Source organism: Bactrocera dorsalis, chromosome 2 (genome assembly GCF_023373825.1).
Source record: "Bactrocera dorsalis isolate Fly_Bdor chromosome 2, ASM2337382v1, whole genome shotgun sequence".
NCBI lineage: Eukaryota > Metazoa > Arthropoda > Insecta > Diptera > Tephritidae > Bactrocera > Bactrocera dorsalis.
Genome location: NC_064304.1, coordinates 105,165,390 through 105,191,444, shown reverse-complemented (window position 1 = coordinate 105,191,444; position 26,055 = coordinate 105,165,390). Strand labels below are relative to the sequence as shown.

The 26,055-nt window shown below is 35.5% G+C and overlaps 1 protein-coding gene across 46 annotated transcripts in view; it reads right to left on the bottom strand.

Annotated features, from left to right (window-relative positions):
- The window catches only part of LOC105227104 (casein kinase I), a 112,504-nt gene that overhangs the window by 42,469 nt on the left and 43,980 nt on the right, over positions 1-26,055 (bottom strand). For 38 of the 46 annotated variants that reach the window (XM_049448888.1, XM_049448875.1, XM_049448876.1 and 35 more), the window contains one exon: positions 12,381-12,595. In XM_049448888.1, the coding sequence (XP_049304845.1) occupies positions 12,381-12,492 (112 nt within the window). In that variant the 5' untranslated portion in view covers positions 12,493-12,595. Of the gene's footprint in view, positions 1-12,380; positions 12,596-12,953; positions 12,971-13,252; positions 13,432-26,055 lie in introns of those variants that run through there. The other 8 variants (XM_049448874.1, XM_049448886.1, XM_049448891.1 and 5 more) reach the window with 3 other exon arrangements.

The following is a 26,055-nucleotide window of genomic DNA, read 5'->3' as shown; positions in this document are numbered from 1 at the left end:
CAAGTATATAGTATCAACTCTATGCGCAGCATCCCACTTCGATTTAGGCCTTGGAGCAAAACATTACGTGTGTCATTCACCAGTTACTAGTATTGGACTCAAGGGATGAACCATCTGAAACGGAGGCGCAGCCGACATTTGAAAGAGATAATTTTCAAAAAATAAATGTCAAAAAATGTTCTTTCGAATGATACACAATTAAGTTTGAAGTTTTTGTATAATATTTTTTCTTTAAAAAAAGTAGGGAACCTCGAAACTTACTTAGTAATAATCCAAAGATTTGGTGCATAAACATATAGTATTGTGACATTCATTAGTTGATTTTTCAGATTTGAATATATGGCTGAGGCATACGCGCCAAAGAGCACGTTGTCTCCCTCCCCATTTGTTCATTCACTCTTTATTTTTATTATACATATTATTATGTTTCTGTTTTGATTCTTTTCAGCGCGCGCTTACGTGACGTCATTACTATTAATGCTATTTTCTGATGTACACTCTAACAAATTAATTAGGCAAGTTTTATGTGAGTTCATCAACAAATTGAATTTACACTTGCGTTCATTTAGTAATGTATGTACAGTGGCAAGCAAACCCGATCGGAAGTTGGCTATAAGAAAACAATGCAATGAAGTTGGTTCCCGAACGTAGAGGGACGCTCACAATTGGTAACAAACGCTGATGCTAAGGAAATAGTGTGACGACTCACTAAAGCGGTTAATAGAATACCGAAGGAGGCTGTCAGCGAATGGACCGTTCGGAGAACTTAAGAATTAGTTTTGTGGCCGCGGTTAAACAGAAGAAACCTGCCCTGTATAATAAAAATATTATTACATAAAAACTTGTCCGTGGAAGACTGGAAAAAGGCTGGCTGGTCGGATGAAACGAAAATCAAAAAATCTAATCGGATGGCAAACAGTACTACTGGCCAGATGCAAATCTTCGAAGACATCATATGCGACAAACTGTAAAATATGGTGGAGGCAGTCTTATGGTATTGGTGTTTCGCTAGATGGAAGAGTATTTGAATAATTTTCAGTCAAATTTATAGGGCTTTGAGGTAAGAGATCGTTTTTCTACAGTATAATGATCCGAAACACACTGCCCAAATTGCCACTCGCTGGCTCTAAAGTGAACGATTTCAACTTATTCAATGACCAACACAAAGGCGTAGACACCGCTTACGCGATTATAGCCGAGAAGTAGTCTAATGGTGTTAAGCCACAACTTCTTGGAGGCTCTTCTATCGGAAACTTACACCAGAACAAAAATCATGAAAATTTATTTTCAAAACTTCCGCTCCTGTAGAGCTCTCTAAAGCTAGTACAAAAGACAAGCTAGTTGGTGTGACTCAATTATATCCGAAACAGTCCCATATTCACTACTAATTAAAAGGGTAGTTTAAGAACAATTTTTGGAGTTCCGGTAATGAAAACCGCTCCCCTTGAATCATGAATCATTTTGGGTGATATACCAAATATTGACACATGTCTATAAGCATAAGACGTAAAAAATCTTTAACTATGATCAGCAATCTAGAGATATTTTTAGAGTAAAACGAGACTACAGTGGAGCAACATATTTCACATTTTTTATCCAGAAAATGGTGAACCGATTACCGAGTTGTTAAAATATGTTCTTGAAACAATGAATTTCAATTCTAAACCCGTGAGGATTCCATTTCACCAACACTACTAAAACAATTATCGATTTCGTTGGTACAACTTCGACGAATCCTAAGTTATGCTCTCATTCTCGGTGCTGAAGCAAATTAAAATTTACGTCATTAATTAAAATCGCCATCAAGTTGTTCTTGAAGTTCTAATAAAGCGAGTACATAAACCGATTATGGACCGCATTAAAAACGCTTTCATACTTCGAACGCGCCACAACAATACCAACGGCACATAACTGCTTCGTTGAATAAGAGAGAATATCTGAAGTATTTTAAGCTCACTTTCGACATTTCATTGGAATTGGCGGAAACTTTTTTGTTGACGAAGATTACATGCAAAAGAACACGAGCAACTAGCAAAAGTGCTAAAAAAAAGAGAAGAGTGAAAGTGAGGTTAGGAAGGAGGGGTGAAGAGCGGTGAGTGCAGGTACCTTGGGGATTGAAAACTCAATGAGTGCCGCTGAATGAAGACATATGATGAAAGGTAAAACCACAATAAATTCAAAGCCGGAAAATCTCTTTTAATTAAGCATAAGAATGGAAGCAAAGCGAAATTACTAAAGATTATGGAAAAAGTGATAAGCATGTGTGGGTTTTAAATGAATGAGGTAGAAAGATTGTAAATTTATGTACATATATGTATATACAGATCCATCTATACTACAGAATGCTGGCTGGTGCAAAAGATATTAAAGCAACTGTGAGCTGCATAGCAACGAAATTACTGCTTCTAAAATCAGAAAAAATTAGAAATCTACAAATTTGTATATACATAGATACCATACATATACAAATATATGTATATCTAACCAATACCAAGGCGAATATCATAATTGTTTACGACAAATCATTTAATATAATAAAACACAATTACGTAATTGTGATAACAGAATGATGAAGCAACACAAAAAGAAAAAAACTGAAGAAAAATAAAAATAAATAAAAAAACTACAGTTTGAGTCAGCAGCAATGTGTTCAAAGAAAAAAGTAATAATTTTATCGAAAAAATATTTGCACACAAATTTTTCATTCAATTAGGCAGTATTTAATCATCACTTAAAAAGTTTAAAAAATGTTCCGTTATAGAATAACTGATGAGTTAGAACGCTTTTACCTTGCAATCCTACAACTTATTTCTTTCATAAATCATGTGAGAATTGGTAACATCTTCGCAGAACTTCAATACTTTCAGTAAAAGATATAATCAAGCATTTATGCATTGGCAAAGCTACTTAAGGAAAGATATTATGCGATCCTCTCACCAAGATACAGCGAGAATTATGGTTATGCTGATATGTTGATTTTAGGCGATTTCACTTTAAGAAAACGGAGAGATTTGCAAATATACAATTATATATTGGTCATAAGATTCATATATAGATAAGTTGTTCATTTGAATCTCATGTATCTAAAAGATAGAAGAGGATCTTAACATCTCTTATGGCTAGACTCAACACATTTTGGTTAAGGTTAGATTCTTGAGTCGTTTGCAAAACCGGCGTCGAGTAGAGGATAGGAAAGGGATGCTTAACAACGTAGCTGAGGACCCTTCATTTATCAAATGCATCATTACTGATGACGAGACGAGGGTTTATGAATATGACGTCGAAACTGTACAACAATCTAGCTAATGGTGTACACGTTTAATTGATATCTTTAGAGTGCTTGCTATGTCAAACAACTTCATGACTGTAATCATCCAAAATTATTTTTTGAACTTTTTTTTAATGTTTTCGTCGGTAACATCCTTGTTGGGCGTCTAGTGCCTTCATCGTCCTTGGTACTCATTTCGCCTCGTTCAAACTTAGCAAACCACTTTTCAACGGTTGATTTCCCTGGTACAAAGTCCAAATAATGTTGATCAATCCAAAACACGAGATGCCTTTTTATCCATTTTTTCACTATAATAAAAGTTGCTTCGCTCAGAATGACATAATTCACAAACTAATGATCCGACAGCTGTCAAATTAAATTAGAGCTAACTAAACAGTGCATGGATTTAATTACAGCATAGTTTGAGATCAAGAATGATAGGTTGTCTATTAAGGGGTTACATGGGTTTACGGGTTTCAAAAAGTCGATTTTTTTATAGTCTTATTAAAATTCTACAAGACCTCCAGAATATTGTCCTAAATTTTCAAGTTGATCTGAATAATAGTTTCGAAATACAGCCTTGAAAACTTTTGCGCTCGGAGCTAGATAGGCTAAGTACGCTGTTTCTAAACGTGTTTTTCTCGAAACTGTGTTTTTAAAGTCGGTTTGCAAGATTACTCGAGAACTACTCAATCGATCTTCATGAAGTTTTACACAGGTCTTTGAGATACAATTCTTAAAGACTTAGACGAAGGATTTTTTTTCTATTTGAAAAAAAAATGTCGGGAAATTTTCACTGAAATTTTAATTTTTTTGTAAAAATGTCCGCCAAAAATCCAATTCTCAGTTTTTTTTCTTCGTCCAAGTTCTATGTTAAAGTTTTAACTAAAACACGTATTTTTCGCTTAAGATGATCCCGTAAAGAGTAATTCTGCCAACGCGGGGTATCTTCTTTCCGAGCGGTCACCGGAAAAGGCGTCGCAATGGCCGAGTTTAAAAGTATATGCTAGTAACAATAAAAAATCATAATAAAATATTTCATTTTTTTATGAGGAAAAATTGTTGAAAGAAGGCTGTTTTATACCCGAGGAAACCCATGTGATCCCTTAACAAAATTATTATTATTTATAAGTATGAATTTGGTGATTATTCCTACTAAATATTTTTTTTTTTAATTTCATAACTTTTTTATACTTTTCATTCACTTTGCTTAAGCGATCGTATGTTATCTACAAGTTTCCAATCAGGCCAAACTCAACACAGTAATTGAGAGTGATAAATCAGTAAATGCGGAAAACATAATTTATGAAAACAAAATAAAAATAAAACGATTATTTCAACAAACATACTATATACTAGCTACAAAGATAGTAACTGTGATGTGAGACAATAAAAAGCAAACCGAAAAACCACAAACGATAAAATTGTGAAGATAACAAAACGTAGTTTAAGCAAAGCACACCGATCGATGGCGGCCTGGAGTTATGGTTAGAGCAAAAAGCAAAAAAAGCTAATTCTCAGGTAAATGACAAACGGTTGTTATAGCCGCTGCTATTGTTGTTATTGTTTGCAAAGTGTTACCATTATTTTATTGCAGAGCTTAAAAGTTAAGTTTGCTTCAGGTTTTTCCTTTTTCATTGTGATTTGCTTTTTATAAAGGCGTGATCACTGCACCGTACTACATACATTACGCATACACACACATGCGCATTTATGCACACCACTTTGAGCACAGGCGACAGCAGACGGGCAACCAAGCGAGATCGGTTAACCAATGGGGCCGACTCATACCGGCAAACTTGGCGGGCATGAATCATCCGACAAAGCGAGAATGTACACAAATGCATACGTAGCTATAAACTTACATGCGTACATACATATAAATAAAGATATGTACATATGTATGTATATATAAAATGTACATATTTACTTTGTGAAAATGGGGGACAAAGAAACAGCAACCTGCACTTCAATTAATGATGGTTAAAAAAATAATAGCAGCAAATGAAACCGCAACAACACAAAAACACCAAAAACAACAAAAACAAGAAGAACAACAGCCAACATGAAATACAACATAGTAAGATCATTTCGATCGATCGCTCAACAGCTGCTCCCAGTTGCTGTTGCGAAAAAGCGCCAAAGGAAATATTGTAGCTGCACACACATATGCACCCAGTACGGTATATGTATATGTATGTATGTATGTACTCGCATACCGACATGAACTCTTATCCACTGTGAGTATTTATGTTACCGGCTGAGGTTTTTTAACTTTTATCGTATTTTTGCTGATTTTTTTTGTTGGTGCTTTGCTTTTGGGCGCCGCTGGTGACGATTGAGTAAATGAATCGAGCACTGCACATATTCATGAAGTTATATATGAAAGTATGAATGTTAGCACTTAAAGGGTTAGGTTAGGTGGCTGATCCGCCAAAATGATACAAAAATGTCCAATTTTCTTTCTCCTTTAGCGAATTTGGTTTCGCCTGAAAACCGGTTCCAGGGAGCGTCAATTTCAGTTTGGGGAACAAGAAAAAATTAAACGGAGCCAAATCTAATAAATACGGTGACTGGTCGATGATATTCATTGCGTTTTTGAACCAGAGAGACCTATTTACCGTACTCTTTTTGAAAAAACTTCAGCTTTATCGCAACGAGTCGAGCAAGAACACGTTTCATACCCAAAATATTAACCGAAATCCTTCGAACGAACTCGCGAGAAATGTCGAGCGCTCTTGCGATCTCTCTAACACTTGCCTGACGATTTTCAACCACCATATCCTTAATATTTTTATAATTTTTTTAACAATTAAAGAGGTCGAAAGTCGTCCAGTACGAGGCATGTCTTCAACGATCTCCCGATAGTCTTTGAAGGCTTTGTATCACTTGTAGGCTTGAGTTTTTGAGTCGCCGTAAGTCTTTTCCAACATTTGCCACGATTCCGCACACAAAATTTGAATAGAAATACAAAATTTAAGATAAATTCTTTAACAGCTATCTTTCGACCTTACTTGCCTCCTCGCTGCACGGAACTTAACGCTCACCCACTTAATTCACAGTGAACATATTCAAAAACTGGACGAAGGAGTACATGCTTGACGTTAATATTGCAGTCGATAGCTTTAAGATTTCGACTGTCAACAATCCTATGATTTTAGGTATGACTTTCGACAGCCTGTGATCTTTCACTCGCCCCCGGAACGTGATTATTACCAAAGTATAGAGCCACAACAAAATCTTGAAGTTGCTAGCCGGCAGCACATGGGGAAAAGACAAAGAAACGTTGTTGAGAACATACAAGGCAATCGGCCGGCCGGTACTTAATTACGCCACACCAATGTGATCGCTTGGATGAAGTGAAACCCAGACGACGAAGCTGCAGACTTTTCAAAATGCTGCACTCCAGACTACGACAGGATGCCTCTTGATGTGTTCCTTCGAACACCTGCATAGTGAGGGCCGTATGCTCTCAGTTAAGGAGCATAATGAACAACTCTCCATGCAGTATCTGCTGGGGTGCTTTCGCAGAAATCCTAGATGATTTCATCAAGAGGTCCTTCCTCAACTACGTCGACGACATAAAACAATACGCCGACAAGACTTCGGACGCAACTATCTTCATACATTCACTGACCGCCATCCACAGTGGAGCCATTAACATCTTCCCCGACTCGCTCTCAGTGAATGACGTACTTGGAGTCGAACCATCACCCATTACAGACGAAGCGCTCGAGTTGCCGAGAGAAAAGAGAGTAACCCTTGCGCAGATCCGTTCTGGATGCTGTAGCAAGTTAAATTCCATATTTCCTTATCCAGAAAATACGTTGACATATCAAGCTTATGTCCAGCGTGCAATGAGTCCCCTCTTTCCATGCCCTGCTAAACCTACACATCTGACACTCTTGTCCCTTTGGTCAACCCTATCGAAACAGCACGTTTCCTGGGCCTACCGTTGGATGACGTTGATGACAATTTATCTAATCCTTATCCCTAACGAGTATTAGGTACACGTAACAACAACAACAACCAGCTCTCAATAGCAGTTTCAAAATCAATACAAAACTGCCCTCTCTCTTTCTCGGAACAATCTATGTCACTTATATTAAGCCGATCAGCCGACAAATGAGCAGCTTTTGGACGAGCAAATGACGTCTGTAAAGTTTCAGACATAGATCGCAAAACCTGAGAGACTAATTAGGGCATATACGGATAGACGGGTAGACAGATCAGTATCTTACATATTATAGTCACTTTTTTATGAATTTGATTTCTATTTCAAACATACCTTCATGAACACATTTTTATTAACTACAAAGCAGCACTGAAACACCCATTACTCATTATTCATACCCTACCAAACAATAAATTCTGGTCAACACTCAGTGGTTTGCATCGATTATATCCAATAAATTTAAGACAACTTTGCAACAAAAAATCGTATTCTTGAAACTAAATAAAGCCATAAATATAAATGCTTAGTAAAAGGGACACCAAGCACAGATAAATTGTGCTTTCGCATAAATAAAATGGCGAATGGGGGCAAAATGAAATATGATCAAGTGTTATAGATCGACAGCAACACCACAAAAAATTAATTTGCGGAAAAACAACAAAGATAAAAAAACGCTTTCTGGAAACTGGTTATGGGCTTAACTGTACAATCGCAAACTTATTGTGGATTAATAAATGTATTTATTGATAGTTTCAAGCATTATTAAGGATGTGGTGGAAAGAGGGTCACACTATTCGTATGAGTTACTGTGTGATCAATCACTTGCAGAACGAAAAACGTTCAAAAATGGTAAACTGCTGCAGTAAATGGAGTTATTCATATTCAAGAAACATTAAAAAATTATAGTCGATTAACGTTACGTTATTTCTTGTGCAATATCAATAAGTTTCAGAGTTTACGCGAGCAATGTGCATAAGTGATCGTGGTAATAATATTTTCAAACTGATATTTTTGTTAATAAATCGAAAATTTACTTACAGTATAGTGATGTTGACCTGTATAGTAATGTTAGAGCAAACATTTACTCTTTATGGCTTTCTAAGTCACTACTTTTTGTGATCTAATTGGCGATCGCGTTGTGTGATCGTGTGAGCTTCAATATTAAGAAAAATTTGTGTGATAGGTGTGGGAAAGACAAAAATTTAAGCTATCACTCTACTTTTTTTGCTGGCAATTCGCTTTGATTTCACAATCGCATTGGACACAGTAAACGTTCGTTGATCGTGACAACGCGATCTTGAAATGAATTACAAGTTTTATAAGCTGATTTGGATGTTTCTTCATGAGTGAAAACATATGCAATTAGATAATTGAAATTACAAGTAAATTGCCTTTGAACCATTTCTTTCATATTCCTGGAATCCATAATGTTTATTTACGACTTTATATGAACGAGAAGTTTTCATTTCAACGAATGTAAGAGAATCTAAGCGAACATATTTAGGGGTTTCGCATAGTATAAAGTTATAAGTTATAACGATCCGAAAACATAACGTTCAGAGTTGTATTTGCGTAAACTTATTTTAGTGTGCAATCCAACAAACAAATTTTTTAAACTAACTATTATAGTATAAAAATTTATGATTTTACGATGCTTTTTGACACGTTGTGAGTACCCCAATTAATGAAGAACATTTGAGATTATAACTTTTATTTTAAAACTCATAACGAAAAATGAGAGCAGGTATTGAAATATGCCTCCGGTTTTTTTGCGGAGTTCGATCGCTGATAAACGGAACGTTTATTATATTAATAGGAAGAGGAGGTCATAACCACGGCAGGTATTCAAATGGAAGGATATGTATGGTTAAAGATATAGCTTATTTCATAAGAACGCATTTTTATAAAGAGAATACGAAATTTTTGAACTCCAAGAATTCCGATAGTAATTTTCGTTGAGTAGACGTAGTTACTGAAGATGACTTGATGAGGGACTGCTAAATATTTCAAAGTATATAGTGCCAACAGCATAATTACTAAATAAGTACACTTGAATGTTTCTAGGAAGAAAGAAGAAGACTTAACATAAATTAATATCGAACAAAAAAATATAATTTTTTCCCAAATACTCGTAGAACAAAAACTTTTCTCCAAAGAAAAATACCGAGCTTTTTAAGCTTAAATGATAAAAAGCTATGATTTAAACTTAAGCTTATCTAAACTCAAGTTCAATCTAAGCCTCTTGTCACACGTTTAGTAATTTTTTACTGAAAAGTAACGGTATCTACTTACAAGTAGTGAATATAAAAGCCACATCACTTATCTTCACTTATTTGAATTTCACAATGCAAGCCATAATAAAATGTGACACCACATGAAAGATCAACAGACAAAGATCGAAAAGCCATGGATTTTCGTGCTTCTCGGAATAAGCAAATGAGTAACAAAAGAATGCATACATACATAAAAGCATGTTGCAACACGAACAGCTGTGAAAACAGGTATACAAGAATTAAAAAGAAATAAAATGCAAGATGATTTGAGTTCAGACGCAACTTTCGAATGAAACAAAGAACGAGGAAATACGAAAAAAATGAACAGCTTGAAACGAGGTTGCTAGCAAACGGGAAATAACGCAGTGCTGAACAACAGAAAATCATGAACAAAGTACGAGTTAAAGACAGTCAGTCGAACAAGTCAAACACCTTATTAAATGGAGTGAAAATTATAGGTAGAACTTGTGTAGCAGCTGTCAATGGTAATGATAGTGAAAAGGGAAGGGCACTCACATATATGCCAGTTTTATTGTTAACCTTCTAAGAGTACTAAATATATTCGTTGAGTAATTGTTATTTATAATAAGCCATTTTTTCCACTTGCAGCATGTGAATGACTATTGGAGAGCCACGAATCGAACAAATTAGTGATAAATGAACTACTAAATTAAATAGAAAACTTTATGCCGCTGAAATGAGGTATCTAACGGATGATCCAAGTTTTTCAATAGCCTTTTTTTTGACAGATCACGTGTGATCACGTGTTCATTACAGCTTGACATTTCATTATGGAAAGACTTGCGCCTGAACAAAGTTTACAAATCGTTCAATTTTATTACGAAAATTCACGTTCTGTAAAGAATGTGTTTCGCGCGCTTCGCTCAACGCATGGTCAACATAATCGGCCTATTGAGCGTACTTTTCGCAGCACCATCATTTATCTTGAGACCCAGCATTCATTACTGGATAATATTCGACCGAATAGACCACGTCCAGCACGCAGGGAAAAAAATATAGCAACCGTAGCTGAAAGTGCACACGAACAACTTGACGCATTTTAAGTTGAGATCTTCAATTCAAAGAGTACAAGCTTGTGTAAAAACTGAAGACCTTCCCAAGCGACATCGCTTCGCTCTATGGACTATTGGAAAGAATATTTGACGTTTTCGAACTAAATTTTGTTCAGCGAAGAGCCCCATGATATATTTTGGAGAAAGAACAACCTGAAGAGATTGAAGAGCTGCCAGTTTATCCAGAAAAAAACAATGGCTTGGTGTGGTTTGTGGACCGGTGGAATCATTGGTTCATATTTCTTCAAAAATGACGCTAGTGAGAACGTAACCGTCAATGGCGACCGTTATCGCGCCAAGTTCGAAACAGAGGCTAGGTGGCCAGACAATAACTCAGGAAGTTTTTTCTTGGAACCCACTTCTATCTTGAATACCTTGGAAGTGCTTCTTGCTAAAAAAGGATATTAGCTATTTCCAAACCTGATCCAGTGGCTCAAAGGTACTACAGTTGAGACATTAGCGCTCAGCGCTAAGCAATTTCGAATTGAATAGTATTTAGAATCGTAATTAGAGTAGAAAATACCACACTTTCAAAGAAACTCGAGAGCGTCCAACGAGCGGCGCTCATCAGTATGTGTACACACATACGCTCATCAGTATGTGTGTGTAAGGCTATCAGACTCAGAGAAGTCTGGGTTTTTTGCAGAAGCTTAGCCAGCGCTGGGCCACCAGCGGTACATATGTAAAAGCCTTTTGGCTAAAGGTCCATCGCAAGAGATCTAGTGATCTTTTTGCTCTCAGTAAGGCTAGCCTCTCCCTAAGTGATGGGCTTTCAACAGGCCCTATTGGCGTACATGCCCTAAGATTGGGAATCGAATCTAACCTAACTTAACGAATGATATTTAAGCCGAATAAGATTTCAGCAACATTCCTATTGCAGATCTAGAGAAATTTTGAGAATTTAAACGTAATTGAAGCTCCGGAATATTAATGGTTTTATGTCGAGCATTTGATTTAAAATTGAAAGAACAAAATTTCTGTATTCTCTATTTTAAGGAGTTTGATAGAATTACTTATTTGGGCATGAAATTTTCTGTCTTCAGACATAAAACAAAAGCTTGGCATTCACCCATAAAATATCGTTTTTAGAGATTTGAGAAAAACTGCTCTCCTGACATTCGCAAGAAGTGGCGAAACCAAATAAAAAATTACCTCGAAGTGTGCACTTACGTACGAAGTGGTGTACAAAAATATACTCTTTTCCCCTCAACTTATTACAACCTCATATGGTGCTGATCAACACTGAAATAGGCAAATATGTCTAGATGTCAATAAGTACACTTGATTGAACTAAATTAGAAAGCCAATACTTGCCTGTCGGACCATCAATCAGCCAGCGCATAAGCCAGCAGAGCGAAATAAGCAGCATAGGTAGATCTGCTGATAGCGATACGACAGACGACACTGGGTTTTTACGTCTAATTAACTAACTAATCAGTCAGCCTACTAGATGGCTGTTATTATAGGCAATATTATATTTATTTTAAGCGCAGAATAATGAGCAATAACCACGGCTACATTTGTATGTATGTATGTATTTTTTAAATGAAGAATTACGAAAAAACAAAAATAATGGTATAATCTTGTCGCAGATGCACGCGTAACATACAACTGTCAATTTAAATTAAGTGCCGATTTCCTGCAAATAAATTAAATGAGCTTTGTGGGTATGTAAGTATGTCAGCCTTTCAGTGTTGCAGCCGATGGTTGTTGTAAGCATATTTTTTATTTTATTTTTTTATATATTTATCTGCTATTTATTCTGCTTTGATAGAAATTCTGGTTTATTTGTATATCGGTTTGGCACTCACCTAAACGCAGTTCTCCGAAATTACCACAGCCAATTTTTTTACCAACACGAAAATTTGGTCCGACCATAAGTACCCCCGTGGAGGCGCCTACAGCTTGGCGGGTGGCATACATGTTGCCAGAGCTGGTTGTGTTACGCGTTCCGCCGCCTCCACCACCTCCGCCGCCGCCACCACCACCGGTACCTGATGTTCCAGCAGCCTGTGTTCCACCACCACTACAAAAACAAAAAACAAAGAGAAGAAGAGTATATATTAGCACAACTTTCATTGTTTTTAATAAAAATTAATTTGCAACAAAGCAAGCGGTTATTGAAAAAAATGTATTTCTTAAAGAATTTTCATTAAAAAAAACTTAAAATTATATTTATTGCTGTAAAGTTGCCGTTAGTTGCGGTACACAAACCGCTTACGGGTGCTTGTTTACAAGCTGCGCTTAAACAACTTTTCCAAATTGCTTTTATAGACACTTTTATCGGTTTCCTGCATTCTCAATATTTTTGAAAAATGTATCAAAATGCAGATGTGTATTTTGTTTTCATGTTAACGGCATTTTTTTGGCAACAGTAAACGTACAAATATTTCCTTATATCTTTTAGAAATTTCGGCGCCATGCTTTATGCGCTTTCAACAACAACAACACACGCACAATTATTACACGTTGACATTAAGTATTGAAATTTTGATTTTCGCCTTGTTCAAAATTTTGAAAATTCTAATTTTTTCTCTTTATAAATGTTTACTTTATTCGTTTTCTATTTTTTTTTTTGTTTTAGTTTTATTCCGTTATACACAATCAAGCGCGGTTTGTATGTTTGTATGTATGTAATTTGGTTAGAAGCTTTAATTATTTGGTTTTGGTTTCAAATACGTACACATTGCCTGTCGAAACTTCCATTGACGCGACATGGAGTTAATATCGAATTTCAAATGCCAAAAATTGTGTTTTGTAGGTGTGTGTTTTTTTTCTTTCACCGAACAGTTATTTTTTGATTTTGTTTATGAGCCAAAATGGAAATAGTACAAGAAAAGTAAATTTTGTTTCAACTTGAAGTACAACTACAGGAGTTGTTGTTCATGGCGAAGCGCTTATTTGTAAAGTGAAAATAAATAAATGTAAATAATTGGAAAAGCTTTTTTTTTTAGAAAAGGGTAGATAGTTTTTGAAAGCAGAATGTAAATAATTCGAACATTATTTTTAGAACTGGGTATAATATAATTTTTGAAAACAAAAAACCAAAACAATTAAGATAACATCCACTAGAAATTAAAGCTAAAATAACAAAAATGAAATCAAAAATAATTTAAAGGAAATGAAAAAAAAAAAATAGTAAATAATTAAAAAAAAACAAAAACTTTGTAATTTGAATTTTTCACATAAATTTTGAGGTTAGTCCAAAACTTGTTGATGCAAAAGTTGTAGAACTTTTCATTACCAACAACTATGCCATACAACTTTTTTCTATAGAACTCGTAGTTTTGCCGGAAATCGAGATAAATCGTTTTTAACACTTAAAAACCCAATCCCGCCCTTCTCCTCTTCACTATCCCGACTTCACCGCACGTAAATTATCTTGCTCTTCATTTTTGTTATTTTTTCTTTCGTTTCAAATGGGTTTCACCCTAATATGTGTTTTTTTAATTATTGCAATTTCAAATGCTTTTGAACCAGTCTGTTTTGCTTCAGCAATAATTTTATAGACCAAGTTTTGAAACCACGTCTTATAGTCAGAAGTAGTCATACATTTCGTTGTAACACTAAAATATAGTATGTACTATAAATACTCCATTTTAGGGGCCATTGAAGTTCTGTAAAGTGATAGTGAGTCCAACAACTCTCAAACTTTTGTTGAGAACAAATGTTACTAGATACTCATGCTCGAAGAGAAAGCAACACCGTACAATGGCGAAACATTCTACAAACTTTAGTGGGCTTGGATTTCACAGTGGCTGCTCAGCTGTGTCGACTTAAAGAGATTCACCCGGAATTCATTATAGAGATCAGCACATATTAAGTATATTCTGAACCTAATTTTAATACACTATTGATAATATTGTTCGAGGAATAAAACTCATTAGATTTTAAAGAATACGACCCAGCCCAGAATAATAATTCAGTATACTTCTCCAGTAAAAGTGATATGATTTCTTTTCAAAAAAATAGATTCATTGTTTAGAAAATTATTCTTTTTTATTTAATGTGAAGCCCACGACTTCTTTTGCAAGAACAAATTCATTGAATACAATTTTCGAATACTGAGAGAAAGAGAGTCTGGTTTATTCCTTAAGACCAATGACTTTAAATAAACCCACAATATTTGAAAGAAAAAAGTTTTATGCGGATGCAAGCCCAATTCCTTTCTCAAAACCCATCAGGTTGTGGTTTGAGACAGTCCCAATTCTGGAAACGTCTTGAAGTCGACAAACTGAGGTCCTCGGTAAAGTGAAATTTACTGCAAACAATGAAAAAATATTAAAAGTGGCCAAAACGATACTTAAAAATCATATTATCCCCTTTGGAAAACCCGGTAGACTGACTTTTTGGAATTAGATCTTCCTAAAGGGATAACTGTCAAACGAGCTATTGGAAAACCCGCTACAAACATATGACTGCTTTTGGCGAACTTGAGAAAAATCACCTTATCACCGCTTAAATAGGGTATAACTTCTCTAAATATATAAAAATTAATCGAAATACGACGGCTGCTTCTTCAAAAATTAAACAAAGTTGCAAATGATCATTTTTTATTTTATATGTCTTATACCACAGAATTGAGTAGAGAGATCTTTCTCTATTCGAGAGTTTATAAACAGTTGCCTATTTTTCTATTACCGCAGAACAAAAAATACTCAACTCACATATGTAAATTTTTTTGAAATTATTTAACAACTTCCTCGTTGTTTGTGTTTTATAATAGGACCTCGACAGCTTAAAACTACATTTTATTTATTTATTCTTTCAAGTTTCAATACCTTATTCGTAAAACAACTACTCATAAATCGAAAAAGTAACCGATTTTATGCTTGTTCGCTTACATCCACTTCGAACTTTTAGAGAGAATTATTGATTACCACGGAAGCTCAAAAAGTTATGAGTACACAACACGAAATTCATAGTTGTTTTCAATGAAACTATACCCTTACCTAACACCAAAATATCCAAAAGTCAGTCAGATATTGTTAGCAAGCAGTTTTACATTACGACAGCAGAATTATTTGAATGATAAATGAAATCTCATAAAACATGACTAATAAACAAAAAGTGGACGGTACACAGCTGTTCGGGAATATATTGAGATCTCAAAAACATGAATCTAAGACAAATAGCACAAATAATTATGCTCACAAATTAATGGCGCAGAAACATTCGTCAAACTGGCGGCAATTTGATGCATGCAATGAAGCCTAAAATAATATGAGAAGATTTTCGCAGGAAAGCACATTTGTAAATACGAAAAATAAAGCGGAAAATCAATATACAATGGCTGAGCAAAATGTACAAATAAAATCTGTATTCTATATGTAAAAACATAACAGATAAAGATTTAGGGCTTCGTGGCATAGTAGATGCTCCAAAAAATACTTAATGTAAGTAGGAAAGGGAAAGTGGCTCGCAGACAGCTTTGTTATGTACGAGTACAAACGAATGTAGCTCTAAATTATGAGCATTGACAGGCAGACAAGTAATATAAAGTAAAATTTTGTAGAGCAATTTGGAAAGCTATGAAATGGACAAAAACGAAAGATGCAAAGAAGCGAAAGTAAAACGATTTGTTGGCGGCAATTTTAGTCGCGAGGTGAGGTGAGTTTCTACGGCCGCAGCGGAAAAAAATTTGGAGCTTGAGAGCACTTTGCTGTGATGGAATAAGCGAACAGAAATAAAAAAATAAATAATTTAGTAATTGTGTGGTAATTGTGATTACTTTGAGTTAAGAAAATGAAAATAAAAAAGGTCCTTTCCTTTTTTAGATAGACTATGTTGTAATGTTGTTGTTAATTCATAATTTAATAGATAACAGGATGCATTATTCTTAACCAAATATGTACTTTTTTTTATAGACTTCGAAGTTCTCGAAACAACAAAACAAATTATAATGATCTCAAAGACTATAGAGTACTATTGCCACAAGCACTCACTTTTTTAAGGTTTCTACAAATAAAGCAATTAAATAGAATCAATCTAATCGATGACGATGGAGCAGACGTTCCGACCGTCCATGAAGAAGAAGTTCGAATAGCAATTACCCGTCTGTAGAACAACAAAGCGGCGGACCATCCATCAGCTTTTTTGTAGAAAACGGTCGGACGAAAGCATGCCCTACGATTTGAAGTGTGCGAAAAATTAAAGCCCACCGCCAACAAACATATTGGATCAGTGTGGCTCGAGCTGGAAAATCAATCACTGACCAGATATTCACCATGCGCCAAATCTTGAAAAAGACCCTGGGAATGAAGATCGAACCACATAACCTCTTGATCGATTTTAAAGACGCCCTGGACAGCAAGAAAGGGAACTGCCTCTATGCCGCTATGTCTGAATTTGGTGTCCCCGCAAAACGAATACGGCTATGTAAACTGACGGTAAGCAATACTAAGCTCTGGCAGGATTTCTCTATCGTGCGACTTCTTCAATCTACACTTGGCATACGCCGATGATATCGTTATCATTGGCAATAACAACCATGCCGTTAGTTCTGCTTTATCAAGGTTGGACAAGGAAGCGAAGCAAATATACGAGGACAAGACGTTGAAAGGAAAATATCGACTCAATACTCGAATATTTAAAAAATATCAAAATTACTCTTGCAAATAAAAAATAAAGAAATATCATAAGAAAGAAGAAATCAAGTGAGAGGAGTATAAGAAAGAGAGAAAGACAGAAATCAGAATAATAGTCAGATCAAAATATGACGGGAAAGCGAAACGCTCCATGCAACATTTAGCGACATTTTATGAACTTGTAGCAACATACATATGTAAACACTGTTGGGACATTGTAGGCCACAGGCAACCAAAGGACAATGACATTTTCGCCACACACGGACATTGGTGACCAAGCAGAAGCCGAAAATGACGAAGAATAAGTCATGAAATAGAAGCCATAAATAGCGAATGAAAAACCGCGTTCCACACAAAAAGCGCTAAAAGTGCCATACTTGACTATATTTGCCATTCACGCGAGTGAGATCCGACACACACACATACACGCACACATGTGAGTTGTGGTTTTTTTCTCTTGAGTTTTTTTGTTAGTTCAGTACAGTTGGAGGCAGCATGACTCATGGCAATTGTTTGCTGCCACAACGCACAATGGCAAGTGTGTGGCAAGTGTAGAGGCGGCAAGTGAAGGGGGTGGAGCGCAGTCGCACTTAACACATGAATATGTATGTGTTTGCAAGCGATAAAAAAAATTCACAATTATTTAAGTATGAATGTGTAATTGCACATGTTTCTTGTATGTATGTGTTCATAGTGCTTTTTATTCATGTTTACTTTTTGTGCGACATGCGAGTTTCGACTCGGCCCGCTGCCGCATGTGCAGGCGCTTGTGCGAAAACGCTTAATTGCGTTAAAATGCAAACGAAAGGGATTACAATTAACACAAAAAACACGAGTAGTGTTGAATGGTGTTGATCTGCGTGCCCGTGTGCAGTGCACAGCGGGGGATGGTGCATGACACTAATGACATACATACATGTAACTCGTGTTGGCAGTGTGTGCGTGTTGTTGCAAAAGTAAAACTATTCAATATTCATGTGACAAGCTTAGCGAAGGCGAATGCTTATAGAATTATGCATGCAACAGCGCAGAAAAACAAACATGGAAGTATACAATAGCAAAAGGTGAGGTAAAGCGCATGGCAAAAAGAGAATTTAGCGGGTAGACAAACGTTAAAATAAGGCAAAGTAATTAAAATTAAAATAAGTAATATGGAAATATTTGAAAATAAAAATAGGAAGAGTAATGCAGGATTAAAGATATAAGACAAAAATAAATAATAATCACGAATAATATCATTTTTAATTTTTTTATTTATTATAATTTTTTCTTTTATCATTTTTTATATAGCAGACCTTCCAGTGATCACCCCTGACTCCAAAATGACAGCAACCTATGCACCGCTAGCGTCAATTGGCAACCTTACCACTGCTTTCAGAAAACTGCAGATCTAATTGAATGCTCTAGAGTCGTGCCTCACCAAATGTAACAGTCCGTAACAGACATTTTTACAAAAAAAAAATTAAAATTTTAAATCCTTCGTCCAAGTCTTTAAGAATTGTATCTCAAAGACCTGTGGAAAATTTCATGAAGATCGGTTCAGTAGTTCTCGAAAAATCGTTTCTTTGAAACCCGTAAACCCATGCAACCTCGGAAGCCACTGTGAAACCGATTTTGTTTTTGTTGGAGACGACCATTTTATCAAAAATCGAAATTAATAACAATATTTTATTTTTCCTTTTTGGACTTGTGTCAATAATTCTAATGAGAAAAAAATGTCCCGCATCCAGAGGCCTTTTTTCTTATATTCCCTTTGATAACGGCTAAGGAATCAAATAAAGCAACAATTTTCGAAATGAAAATGTCACCAGAAAGGGGTTTTTTCTGACTTGCAAATGGTTATACCCCTCTAAGTGACAATAAAACCTAAACGAGACTTTTAAAGTGCGATTAAATCCTTAACAGTGTCTTTTTATATGCAAAATACGCAAATAGTTGGCAATATGTAAATACAACGTCAAAAAATTAGTAACACAGTTAAATTTGAATTGTAAAAGTGCTAAAGAAGTCCACGCAAAATATGTCATAAATTTCAGTTGACCGCTTTAGCTGACGGTATGGTCATTGATCAGCGAGTAAATCGGGTTGCCAACGTTCACTTGACATTACCAACGAAACGTTTGAGTGCCGATAGGCCATAAACTAAATGCTAGCATACATATGCACACACAAACAGCCGACCAATGCAACGCTGTGCATTGAAATTCTGCATGCAACTTTCATAAACGTAGACATGTGTATATGTTTGTGGCAGAAGTAACACAGCTGTCGTTAGCAGCGCCGAATAGAGCAACGAAATGCTGGTGAAAAAGAAAGGAGTTTGCTCCATTTAGAACAAGCGAATGGCAAAACAAGAAAACGGAAAACACGGTCAATGTGAGGCGCATGAAAAGTGGCAATATGAAGCCATGAAGCGAGAACTACACAGACACACACACTTTGGTGGAGATTGGAAAAGTGACCGCAAAGCAGCAGCAATCAACAGGAATTGCTGCTGTGAGTGCAGCATTAATTAATAGCATGCAGCAGCACAGAAATACATATGTATGTATATATACAATGTAAGCTGTAATCTGTAAATAATATACAACACCATATGGCAAAATGTTGAAAAATTAAACACAAGCAATATTGCAGGCAATGAGGCAGCATAAAAATCGACTTCGAGCGCATAAAGCCAAAGCCGAGAGCCAAACAATCGAACTACTGACAACACATGCTTGCAATGTAAATATATATAAACATACATAGACACATATACATGTATGTATGTGTATGTGCTACACAGCAGTCCATCGAGCATATGCTGCAACTGCAACAACACTCGTGCGAGTACATTAAAGTGCTCTTTAACTAATACACGCCACAGAGTACGGGCAATAAAGCGGCTCAATAGCTAAACAATACATAAACTGGCGTGCAGCGTGCTGAAGCGTTGTGCTTGTAGAAAGGAGTGTTGCCGCAAAAGTGGCATGCAATAACCGGTTAGTTAGCTACAACAAAAAATATATATCTAAAGAAAATAAAGTAAAATAATCGATGGAACTTTTAAACGGTAGGTGATATGGAAGGGTTCATTGGCTACTCAAGACTGGTAGCACACAAAGAGCGATCAACGGCTTGGCGATAAAAGAAACGGGACACACGAGGGTGGTTAGTCAGGTGAGGGCCAGTGACATATTGCACTTTCCTTGTGCTGACTTTGAATGCAACACAATTTAGAATAAGCCTAATCATTGAGCTAAGCCGTGGACTGATATTAGATATAATAAACCTAGTTAATTTTAAGAATTTTTAGAGAAAAATGTGATGCAATTTTAATCGTAGAAACCTAGGCTGTAACAGGAGAAACGTTAACTTTGGGCGCACCGAAGCTATAGCAGTCTTCACAGGTGCCTTTTTATAGCAAAAAAGCGGCTTATCTATGTATATATTCATGGCTCGATCTGTATCTGATCAGGGGAACAGTACAATCTGCGAGAAATAGATTGTACTTTTCTTCTGCGCAATATTATATGTCAAATTTCATGAAGGTATCTTAAAAAATACAAAAGTTTTCCATATAAAGACGAGGTTTGGATAGATCAGTTTGTATGGCTATGTGCTATAGTGGTCCGATCGGAACAAATTCTGCGGAATTTATAGCGCTGTCTTGAACTATACAAAATTGCGTGGAGATATGTATCTTATCAAATAAACAAGTTTTTCAAAAACGAACTTGATTTCGATCGGTTATTTTGTATGGCAACTATATGCTATGGTGGTCCGATCGGAACAATATGTTTGGAGATTGTAGCGCTATCTTTGTATATATTCTATGCAAAATTTTGTGGAGATATCTTTTCAAATAAAAAAGTTTTCCATATAAGGACAAGATTTGAATCAATCAGATCGTATGACAGCTATCGGATATCGGCGGACAAATGAGCATCTTGATGGAGAGAAGAACGTGCACAAAATTTCAGATGGTTAGCTCAAAAGCTGAAGAACTATATGTAGAGGTAAACAAGGAAACGGCGAAGTAATACAGATCGTATGATTCAATTTTATTTGTAGAAATCCAAGATAAAAAAGTAAATATAAAGCCATTTTATTCCAAGTTTTATAGAAATCAGTCTACAAGCTCTGTTGACGTTTGCCTACCTCTAAGGAAGGTTAGGTTAAACTTCCATTTAGACAGGTTCAATAATGAGGCATTCTATAATGTATTCCTAAAACAATCAGTCTCAACTAAAAACTCCTTTAAACATACAATGTTTTAAGCAACCGATCTATAGTTTTAGTTGTATTTCTTGATGACCTTAAGACAAAACCCAAACAAATTCGCCACAACACGAGGAATAATGCTGTTTTTGAAGATCGTTGTCTTGAGATGATTTTTAAGATCGTTCTCTTGAGGTTTTGTTTTATAGACCTCTTGCTTGACATAACTTCATACAGACAAATCTGCTGCAGTCAGGTCAGATTACCTTTTGGGACGACGGAAAGTGGATATCTAGAAAATGGTGTTCCAAAAATTATTCGAAATCGAAAAAAAATTTTGCGATCGTTCTCTTGAGATCGTTAACTTAACTCTTGTTTATGAAAGATAAGTAAGATGAAACATTTAGTCAAATTACACAGAACTCAAACGAGGCCATATAATGAGGAATAATTTTTTTCGCGTCAAAATAATTTAAAAACTGTCACTGACTTATCACTCCACCCTCGTTTTAAACAGATTATGAAATATAATGACTAGTTTTCCAGGTTTTTGCTGCAAAAACGCCCTAAGTGTATGGATTTCGAAAGTTTAAACGTTGACTGAAAGTTAAATGCTACTGGAAAGGATTTTTTGTGAGGTTCAATGCATTTTATAATTCTAGCTTTTCATTTTTAATTTAGCATTGAGCGAGAATTTCATGAACGCATATGTATATGGTCCGCTCAGAAAAAAAAAACAACGAAGCGAATTTACGCCGTGAGAGAAAAAAAGAGACTATAAAATATGAACTTATGGAACATCTATACGCTTACAATGAAATTTTTTCTTAATGTAGATATACGAAGCGCAGAAATCAATAGAGTGAGAGTGGGATATTCTTCTTGGTGGATCTGAAACTAGTTTAAAGTAGTATTATAATACTACTTCAAGTCTCTAGCTATAATTCTGTGAGTAAAACCCGCTCGGAAGTCCTATAAAACTTTAGTAGAAGAGTAGAAGCTTTGTAATCTTTTAGCCTAGGCTTTCCTTCCAGATGCCGTATGAAATCTTTTAAGTACTCAAGGACTAGTATTATGGACAGTGGCCGAAAAGAATGTAGTTCATATTTTTATACTTGAAAATATGTATGTATGTATATTTAAAGGCTCACTACCTCAAATGTAACCAAGTTACATACTTCGTACTAAATTTACAACTTCCATTGCACATGAAAACTACCAAAAAAAAAAGGGGTGACCAACCAAATAGTCACTGTGATCTCATACGTTTCACAAGCTATACGAAACAAAATCAAAAAACAAATAAAGCTAGAATGTGTCGGCCTTGGTAGCGTTCAGTTACCCCTATAAGCGGTAAAAAAAATTGAGGGAAACATAATTTTAAAGAATAAAAGTACTAAAAAACAAAGAATTAGTATATAAAAAGCCATAAATGCGTGTGTGTGTTGAGTAGCCAATAACTGCAAGAATTGCAAGAAATACGTTCCGTGTAGAATGTCGACTGCAGTCAACGCGGTATGAAAGAAACTCCGCTCACCTGACCGCACACTCACTAAGCAATCAATGTGTCACGGGTTGAGTAAATAACAACTGGCTACTTATTACGACCGTCGTACGTACGGTGAGCAAATACACTTTCCGCCTTGGCGCTGGTGTAGTGCAGCACATGGGTTAGTTAAGAGCCCAGCAATGGACACATGTAAGTTGCTATTTAGGGAGCGTTGCGGGTTATAAACCAAAGTGGTCAGTGGTCAGATAAAATTATCGTCGTGCCACACCCGGTATTTACGAGTGTTTAACTACGAGTATCATTGCCACAAATACCGTCCGCTTGCTGGTTGGTTCACCTTTAAGTGTCTATGAAGCAACATTTCATTTTATAGATTTTCATTTCGTTTGATTGCTGCCACAATGGCGCTAGAAGTCCTGACGGCAATGCACTTGGCTTATACCACCAGTAATAAGTGTTAGCCAAAGTCTGTTTATGTAGTTGGGGTTTCAAGTGATTTAACTGTTACCTTGAGAGGCGATTTATAAATGTTTGTTGTATATAATGTTGTATGTGTGTTGTGATAATGAAGATCGATTTAGTAATTATTATTATACTGGCTTCTAATTGTTATTCATAGAGATAAAGAGAGAGAGGGGTGATCAAAAGTATTTGTACTGGATGTGCGAACCCAGCGCCTCTCTTATCAAACTTGGTAGAAAGAAAGAGGCTCTATATTCTCAAAAATACAATCATTGTGTACGAACGAAACGAATGAACGAATATAAAATCGAGTCATTCCAAACTAAACAGTTTTAAGAGCCCTTATCAAACTTCTCAAAATAGCTACAATCTCTGATCCTGGTTTGTGGGCCGGTGGAATCATCGATCCATATATCTTTAAAAATGATGGCGGTGAGAACGTAACCGCCAATAGCGAACGTGATCGCGCCATGATAACCGACTGCTTGATACCAGAAATTAAAGCTCGTGATCTTGACGCCATTTGGTTTCAACTAGACGGCAACACTTTCCACACATCGTTTCAATCAATGTACATACACATACATATGTTTTTATTGAGAGAACTCTTCGATAAGGAGATAATTTCACGTTTTGGGCAGCTTCATTGGCCATCATTGGGAGATATGTAAGGTCTAAAGTCTATACGAACAATCTCGCTTCGATTCAGGCTTTGGAACAAAACATCACTCGTACCATACGCCAGTTACCAGTCGAAATGTTGCAACGAGTCATCGAAAATGGCACTCAACGGATGGACTTTCTGAGTCATAGGCATGGCCAACATTTGAAAGAGATAATCTTAAAAAAATAAATGCCAAAGAATGTTCTTTCGAATGATAATAAACGATCTCTATTAAATTTGAAGTTTCTGTGTTTTTTCTTAAAAAAAAAGTAGGGAATCTCTTAATGGATTACCCTTTAAATGAAAAAGTTATAAAAACCTCATCAGCAACTCTTCACTTTGAAATATTCTCAGCGGCTTTTTATAAAATTTTTGAGTTTAATTTTAGACTGTACATAGTATGTCTGATTGCTTGTTCGTAAATATGTGTAATTTTCTGTTTCAAAGTAATTAATTATTTGCACTGCAATAAGTTTTACATTTGCGTCAATGATTGTTTTCTAATTACAAATAAAATGCACGACAGCGAATGTTGATACAATAACTGAACTGATGCTAATACTATCAATGAGAAAAAACGTTATCATTCGCTAGCAACAATAGAAATATTTATAAAATACGAGAAAGCACACACAAATTTATAAATGAAATTATAATTAAATTAAAATAAATTTAATTAAATTAAAACAAATAAATAATAATAAATAATTAAATTAAAATAAATTAAAATAAATTTAATTAAATTGCGTTTAATTTCAGCTTGCAACATATTAAGTGTTACTAATTATACGGGCGTCACCGTGCACACACTTCTAAGCAAATATACACAACAAATTCGTAAACATTGCAAAATTTGTTTTAATATTTGTAAGTAAATATTTATTATAACAAGTGGTAGCTACTAACACACATGTGCATGTATATACATACATATATGGCATATGTACATAATATATAGCATACCTACGTACATACATATATAGTATATACATTTAGGTATATACATGGAAATTTTCTACTAGCAACCGAAGTGCATTGCTGATGCCCATAAACGCACAGCAACCATATCGGCCTACATGTATGTACATATGTATGTATGTATGTTTAGTCGGCAGCTATTACGTTAATGTCAGTCAAGGTTTATGAATAAATCATAAGGCGAAATTATTTACATAACATATTTGTGAACATTTTGGTATGCGACGTGCGATACTGTTAAAGCGTAGTAAGATTCTTCGTCAAATTAGAAAAAGTTAGTATTCTTTACAAGATTTGTATCTCTGTATGTATGTAAAAAAATTAATATACGAAATTGAAAACAGTAATTTTATATACTTATGTACATAGAATTTAATATAACATTAAATGGGGAAACTTAAGGGGTTTTACATGAAACCCGTAATCAAAACGTCGATTTTTTCATTGTCTTATTAAATTCTACAACACCTCTAGAACATTGTCCTAAATTTTCAAGTTGATCCGAGTGATAGTTTCAGAGATACAGCCCTGAGAGCTTATTCGCTCGAGGCTAGCTAGGCTAAGTGCGTCGTCTTTAAAAGCGTTTTTCTCGAAACTTTGTTTTTGAAGTCGGTTGGCAAGACTTCTCGAGAACTACTTACCCGATCTTCATGAAATTTTACACAGATCTTTGAGATACAATTTCTAAAGACTTAGAGGAAGGATTTTTTTTCGTTTACAACTATTTGAAAAAAACTTCGCTAAATCACAGAATTTTTGTGTTGTTTACAGTAACTTAAAATATTCATCTTGGCAAAAAAATTATATTAAATCGCGAACACTTCCGCGTGATTAGTTTTTACATTTTTCGACGTGGATTAACTCAGCAGCAGTGCATAAATGAACTTAATTAAATTTTTGGCAATGAAGCTCCATCAAGCACCAGTGTTTGTCGATTGTATGATGAATTAAATCGAGATTGTAGATCACTTCTGGACGAATTTCGTGAAGGTCAGGGTCAGCCACAATCAGTTATTGTTCCGAAAACGCTGACAATGTGACCACGACTGTATGGGTGTTTCAGAATGGGCCAAATCCAACAA